We start from the raw sequence: 7,650 nt of genomic DNA, 5'->3' as shown, positions 1-7,650 counted from the left end.
GCAACGAAGCGAAGGCAGTGAGTACGGCTTCCATGTTTTGTCTGTTTCTCCTGCAGTGGGGGAGTGGCGGGAAGAGGGGGGTCGGTTGCTGTCTTTTAAAGCACCACACCTGGACAAGTTCAAGGATGCAGGGGAAAAGGATCTGTACACAACCTGTGTGAAAGTTCTCCATCTTCAGTCCCTCTCCGAAGTTAGGGAGTCAAGGTGGACTGAGTTCTTTGGCCCAGATGCTTCCCTGAAGGGCAGCTGGCGGTCCCTGTATAAGCCGCCCATTGAGAAGCGTACAGCAGATCTCCAAGTTATACATGGTGCAATAGCCAAGAACAGATACAGAGTGCACATGGACCCTGGGGTGGGTATAGAGTGTGTTTTTTGCTGAAACTCTTGCACATTTGTTTGTAGAGTGTCCCAGGCTAGGACCACTGTTTGAGTTGCTGAAAAGGCTGTTTCGGGGGTTTGAGATGAGGTTTTCTTTTGATTTATTTATTTTTGGCCCAAAATATCAGGTAATGAAGAAATCTGTGTGTACATTGTTGAACTTTGTATCTGGGTGTGCTGGCTGACACACAGGGACAACACCCAGATTCTGGGTGTGTGAACCTAGTGCCATTTGTTGGACTGTTAAAATCTCGCCTTCGGGTGGAGTACGCCTTTTACAAAACATTGGACAAGCTGCAGGACTTCATACATGTGTGGGCTGTGGGAGGGGCGCTGTGTTCTGTAAAACAGAACAGGGGGTTAACAATGAAGTTATGATTTGAGAGTTGTTTTATTTGTGATGGTCAGGATCATTTGTGTACCCTGAAAATGTTGGTATTTTTTTTACTCACATGTTGTAATTTTGTCAGTTTTGGTAAGGGGACTTTGAAAACCAACCTCCTCCTTCCTCTCCTCTCCCCTCTCCTCCTCCTTTCCTCCTCCTCCTCCCCTCTCCTCTCCTCTCATCTCCTCTCCTCCCCGTCTCCTCTCTTCTCCTCCCCGTCTCCTCTCCTCTCCTCTCCTCTCCTCCTCCTCTCCTCCTCCTCCTCTCCTCTCCTCTCCCAGGATTTTAAACTCATCAGTGTCAGACAAACCTGCTGCTGTCTGATGGAATCTGAAGAATGTCAGTGTGTGTGTGTGTGTGTGTGTGTGTGTCTGCTCAGTGACAGGCTGCTGTTGTGTTTTGTGAACAGATGTTTGTTTGTTCTGACTTTGTATTAAAGTGGATTTTTTGCTTCCCATGTGTTAGCGTGCTGTTGTTACCTAGCAACCAACTCTACTCCTCACGTCTCACCACAGGGGACAGATATGTGTCCATCCATGTCCAATGGCTGTCACACTCCTCTGGCAGCTGTTAGGACCTCAGCCTCCTGTAGCTTCAGACCCAGGTATCTGTATGTCTGGACTGTCTCTACGCAGACACACTGAATGGACACAGGCTGCAGGTGCGGGCCGGGCCTGCGGAGGTGGCCCACCATCTCCTTGGTCTGGGTGGTACTGAGCTACAGCCTGCTAGACTCCTCTTCCCGTCCACTCCTCATACACCCATGTCATCAGCGAGGCTCCTCCATCTTCCTCGATCCTCCTCCTTCCTCCATCTTCCTCGATCCTCCTCCTTCCTCATCCTCCTCCGTCCTCCATCTTCCTCGATCCTCCTCCTCCGTCCTCCATCTTCCTCCTCCTCCTCCATCTTCCTTGATCCTCCTCCTTCCCCATCCTCCTCCGTCCTCCATCTTCCTTGATCCTCCTCCGTCCTCCATCTTCCTCGATCCTCCTCCTTCCTCCATCTTCCGCCTCCTCCTCCATCTTCCTCCTCCTCCTCCTCCTTCCTCCTCCTCCGTCCTCCATCTTCCTCCTCCACCATCCTCCATCTTCCTTTCTGGGTCATGTGGTGTGTTGTGACCGTCTCCCTGTTGTCCTGTGTTTAGTTGTTCTTGTTTTTACTTACATCTTAGGTTTTTTGTAGTTTTCTTGGGTTGTTTTGTCACTTGCTGTTTTATTTTAAAGACCCTGCTCCCTCTTGTGTCTTCTCCCTCTTGTGATTACTGGCCTGCCCTGGTTGTGTTTACCTGTGTTTTGTTACTCTTGTCTATTCAGGTCTTGTCACCTTGGTCAGGTCAGGTTAACCTGTGTCGTTTGTCTCATCTCTGGTCTTCAGAACTCTCATCCTGACAGTGCAGCATGAAGGTGCATGCCATCACAGCAGAACAGAAGCAGAACAGCATCTTCTTTGGTGTTGAAGAGTGTGTGTAGTTTAGGTGGATGTTTTCAGAGCAGGCTGCACACCTGAGTGCGTCATGACGCACACACACACACACACACACTTACACACACACATAGCAGCAGCAGCAGCAGCAGTACTCGCTGTTTCCGGAAGTAAAGCGATGTGACGGTTCCTCCTGTGACCCGGGATGTGTAATCAGGTTCCTGCGGTGCGCTGGGCCCTCCTCCGTCCTCCCTCCTCCCTCCTCCGTCCTCTCTCCTCCTCCGTCCTCTCTCCTCCCTCCTCTGTCCTCTCTCCTCCCCAGGCTCTGCTCCTCCTCACACTGCTCTCCTCTCCGCAGAGCAGCAGCACGGGCTGATGGAGTGCCGGGAAGTCGCCGTTTCTTATGCGAGCTGGGCCTTGCTCGTGGGGGCCGTGAGCTACCTGTGGCAGCAGACCCGGACTCAGACCCAGTATGGGCGCTATGCGCCCGCGCAGTGCCGGTGCTGTCCGGCCCGGGTGGGCTGGTTCCTGCAGGAGGCGCCGTCCTTCCTGCTGCCGCTGCTGCTGCTGCTGTTCACCGAGGAGCGGGACACGGAGCCGGGCCACCGCACCGGGAGGACGCTGCTGCTGTGCACCTTCATGCTGCACTACTTCCACAGGTGTGTGTGCGCGTGAGATACTGACGATGATGATTCTGCACAGAGGAGGCTTAGAGTCTGAGTTCAGTGTGTTTTAAACAGGAAGTGCCTCCACGATCACCAGAAACTACAGAGAGAGAGAGACACACACACACACAGAGAGAGAGAGAGAGAGAGAGAGACACACACACACACAGAGAGAGAGAGGCACACACACAAAGAGAGAGACACAGAGAGAGAGAGAGACACACACACACACACACACACAGAGAGAGACACACGCACAGAGAGAGAGAGAGAGAGAGAGAGAGAGAGAGAGACACACACACACACACACACACACACAGAGACACAGAGAGAGAGAGAGAGACACACACACAGAGACCAGAGACACTGGTGTCCATGGTGACTTGGGGTCAGAGTTGTGCTGAGGACAAAGTGGACGAATCAGCCCAGAAACATAAGTTCTACATATGTGACGCTCGAAGGCTGCAGGGTGGCACTGAACACGTCCTGACATGAAACAGCAGACCCAGCCAGCCGAGACACTGAGGGAGGAACTCAGACGATAGAAGAGAAGAGAAATGCTTCATTCATCCCACGCTGGGACATGTCACTGTGGCAGACACTCAGCATACTAACGGCTGAGTGAAGTAACAGACATGGTTTAAAAACAGAAGCACCTCTGTACTCAGCATGCTGGTTCAGAGTCCATGACCTTTAGGGTTAGTCAGGATGTAGTCACTTTATAGACCTGGTGATGATGATCAAACCACACACATCATCATCCTTCACTATGGTCTTCATCTCACAGTCGGGTCACAGCGTGCTCTGTGCCACGATGTTTAACTCTTGTACATACAGCAGCACATCTGGTCCTTCTTGGAGTTCAGTCAGTGTCACCTCTGTCCTCTGCGGCAGGACATCTGTCCTGCTCCGGAAGCTCTGACACGCAGGTGCCAGTGCTTGTAAAGTGGTCTCTTGAAGAAATGATGCACCAGGAGAGCAGAGCTGGGCCGATGCTCCTGAACTGGGAGCGTATGATGAGCTGGTGCTTGGGTAACAGACTGCCTGCAGGAAGAAGGTGCTCAAAGAGCCAATGATGATCAGTGATCAACGGGCCGAAGACAGAAGGATGGCCGGGCTGAAAACAGAAAGACGGCCGGGCCGAAGAGAGAGGGACGGCCGGGCTGTGTTCCAACAAACCGTGCATGAAGAGAAATAACCAACAAACCTGACAAACCTGACACGCCACGTCACCTGATGCAGGTGAAGATTCAGCACTGACTGCCTGTGTGTTGTGGTAATGTAATCCAGTGTAGAACAAGTTCCCCCTCTGCTCCTCTCGGGTTACTCAGCTCATGACTGCAGCTAGAAGCTGTGGCCTCCAGCAGGAGTGGAGGGAGAATGATTCTCACACTGTTACATTGATATAAGTCGTTCAGAAATCACAGGAAGCTTCTCTGCATGTGTCCTGGTCTCTCTGCAGAGGGTGGGGTCAGCTGGAGTAACAGTAAAACAGGAGAGGTCACTGTGTTTGGCGGCACATGTCTGAATAGTCTGATCCTCCATGCACGGTATCCAGCGCCCCTCCTGTATCATAATAATGCTCCTCATAAAGATCATGAACATGCTCATTAGTTTCAGTGCAGCACTGTAGCTGCACCTGGCTCGTCCTCCTGCAGACCGCTGCACCCAACACTAACTCTCCTGTGGTAAATAACTGAACATGGATCAAACCTGCCCTTTTGTACTCATCACCATTACAGGCACCCTGAGGAAAGACCCGTGAACCCACGCCGCCCTCATGACATAGATGGAGGCCACGCCTCTTCCTTATGGTTCCTTATACATTTTAGCTGCAACAGGAAGTAGCAGGTTTATTTGATGGCGGCCTGCTGCGGGGACCAGAAGTGACTTGACCCTTTTTTCAGGAGCTTCATCTTCGGCTTCCTGACCAGAGGACGACCCGTTCCTCTGTCCATCGTGGTTTGCGCCGCCATCTTCTGCTCGCTCAACGGGCTCCTGCAGGGACACCACCTGCTGCACTGTGTCCAGTTCGATGACAGCTGGCTGACGGATGCTCGCCTGGCAGCAGGTAGGTCGCACACAGGACATGGTTGCCCTCACCGCCTCGTGCCCACATTACCCACATTACCCCACATTACCCTGTCTCAGCAGCTGTTGCACAAAATAGGGCAGAATGAGTTGATTCAAACTACAGCCAGACCTTTGATTGGGCGTTGGCCATGGAAGTGGATCCTAGAAGCCCTATACCTATAAATCAGTCATACACGTACGAACACAAACCCAACCAATCCAAACCAGCATCAGATGGTCCACTTCCTGTTTGACTTGAACCAAAAGCTGTGAGTGTGTCTGTGGAGGCTGTCGTTGGAGGTCGTACATAGGGGCAGCTGGACTCAGCCCTTTCTGACTCCGAGCTGCTTCCTCACTTCTGCTGCTGAGTCCAGCTGCCTCTACGTAAACTCTGTCACTGAAGCTAACATACAGCCCACAGGCCATCAGCCTACTGTTAGCAACATTAGCCTACTGTTATCGATATTAGAACAGTGTTAGCCCTGGTAATGACACTAGCCACATTAGCTCCTGATGGTGTCAGGATCTTGGAATCCCCAGTGAATGGAAGCAGCCGTCATGTGACGATTCATGTCTGAATCCTCTGAAGGTTTTCTGGTGTTCCTGCTTGGAATGATCATCAACATCCACAGTGACCACATCCTCCGCAACCTGAGGAAACCCGGAGAGGTCGTCTATAGGATCCCCCGCGGTACAGCACGCCCTCAGAAATCATCCAGGCTACAGGGTCAGCGGCCGGTCCGGACTTGCTTCATGAGTTTTGCTTGTGTCTTCCAGGGGGAATGTTTGAGTACGTTTCTGGTGCAAACTTCTTGGGTGAGATTGTGGAGTGGTGCGGTTACGCCTTGGCGGTCTGGTCATTGCCGGCCTTCACCTTCGCTTTCTTCACCATCTGCAGCATTGGGCCCAGAGCCTACCAGCACCACAGGTACCTTTGCAACACATAATGTATCGTGGCCCATGTTAGCCTGGCTAGGCTAGGTGTAATCAGCTGCACTGATCATAACATTAGCTTATTTAGTCATTTACAAATGATTGTTAGTTCTAATCAATTTAGCAGCCAGGTTGGCACGAGCCAGTGTTAGCCAACTAGCTGTAGCATAGTCATGCTGCATTTATGAAGCACCACTGACTTTGTAAAGTGAGCTGAATTAAGCTGAATGCTAACTAATTTAGCATGCAGGTCATCTGTCTGTGAGTTTATGAGCAGCAGTTGGTGTGTTAGCAGGTAAGCTAGCATCAGTGAGACAGCAGGAGCACGAAGACAGCTGAGGAAGGTGTCGGTGTTTCAGCCTGAAGGCGTGTTCATATGTTCATACGTGTTGACTCACATGAAGGAATCATCCTGTCTGTGAGCGTGAGCTGACTTCCTGCCTCCTGTGTGCCGCAGAGATTACCAGCAGAGGTTTAAGGATTACCCTCGCTCCAGGAAAGCCGTCTTCCCGTTCATTCTGTGAGGAGGAGGAGACAGGAAACCATGCTGTCCTGTGTCTGTCCTGACTGTCCTGTGTCTGTCCTGTGTCTGTTCTGTCTGTTCTGACTGTCCTGTGTCTGTCCTGTGTCTGTCCTCTGCTTTAAACGCTTAGTGTTTCTGAATCACACTGCATTATCTACACCTAACTACAGTCTCCAATATGCCCGACCCTGATCAACCCTGTAAGACATCTATGCCACTCACTCATATTGTTACAATTCACCCACATTGTTTTCAGTACACCCCGCAAGTTGTCGTAAGTTGAAGAAATATATTCAGTTATTCTAAAAAAACAGATTTTTTCCTGCATCTTAATGCTGCACGGTAAAAACAACAGTGGTGGTGGGCGTAGCTAGATCACAGGATTGTGAGACTGCTAAAAAGAAGCCGACCTGTGCTAGCTTACAGCTCCCTTTGTTAACAACACAGCTGCTGAGGTGGTGACCTGCTCCTTCCCAGACAGCGTTCTCTACACCAGATCCTTAGCTGTCTCTAGTCCTCCTAGATGTTGGCGTAGTGATTTATATTTCGATCTTAACCCGCTAACTTGCCGATTTGCTGTGATTGGCTGTGAGGTCTGTCACTCAAGCTAACTTGACCAATGTGTGTTGCCTCCTGTATGTGTGTACAATCACAGAGAGAGAGAGTCCTCTCTACCGCTCCGTGGGATCGTTCATTCTCTTTCACAGACGTCATTCTGTTCACATCGGCTGTTTAGTTACGTTACGTCTCCAAAAACTGTGGGGGATGAAATGTGATTTTAGGAAAAGTGTGGGTGTTACATCCCCACATCCCCCACGGCTGCGACGCCCATGGTGTGATTTTCCTGTGTCTGTCCTGTGTCCTGTGACTGTCCTGTGTCTGCCCTGTGTCTGTGTCTGTCCTGTGTCTGTCCTGTGTGTCCTGTGTCTGTCCTGTGTCTGTCCTGTGACTGTCCTCTGTCCTGTGTCTGTCCTGTGTGTCCTGTGCCTGTCCTGACTGTCCTGTGTCTGTCCTGTGACTGTCCTGTGTCCTCTGTCCTGTGTCTGTCCTGTGTCTGTCCTGTGCCTGTCCTGTGTCTGTCCTGTGTGTCCTGTACCTGTCCTGTGTGTCCTGTACCTGTCCTGTGTGTCCTGTACCTGCCCAGTGTGTCCTGTACCTGCCCAGTGTGTCCTGTGTCATCCTTCGTTTCCTGGCTGTAGGTTTTTTGGATTGTTTCCTGGTTTGTTTCGCTTGGTTTAGTTTTTGTGTCTAATTTTCAATAAAACTCATCT

The 7,650-nt window shown here is 51.1% G+C and overlaps 1 protein-coding gene across 1 annotated transcript; it reads left to right on the top strand.

The window, feature by feature from the left end:
* Positions 1-2,541: 2,541 nt before the first annotated feature.
* On the top strand, positions 2,542-7,297 carry srd5a2a (steroid-5-alpha-reductase, alpha polypeptide 2a). Its single transcript, XM_028404273.1, has 5 exons — positions 2,542-2,844; positions 4,758-4,921; positions 5,513-5,614; positions 5,701-5,851; positions 6,314-7,297. Exons 1-5 carry the CDS (start codon positions 2,561-2,563, stop codon positions 6,378-6,380), a joined length of 768 nt encoding a protein of 255 aa, XP_028260074.1. The 5' UTR covers positions 2,542-2,560; the 3' UTR covers positions 6,381-7,297.
* The last annotated feature ends 353 nt before the right edge of the window (positions 7,298-7,650 follow it).

Source organism: Parambassis ranga, chromosome 1, assembly GCF_900634625.1.
Source record: "Parambassis ranga chromosome 1, fParRan2.1, whole genome shotgun sequence".
In the NCBI taxonomy this organism is placed as follows: domain Eukaryota; kingdom Metazoa; phylum Chordata; class Actinopteri; family Ambassidae; genus Parambassis; species Parambassis ranga.
The sequence above is the reverse complement of the archived record's forward strand: the minus strand, read 5'-3'. Positions and strand labels throughout refer to the sequence as shown.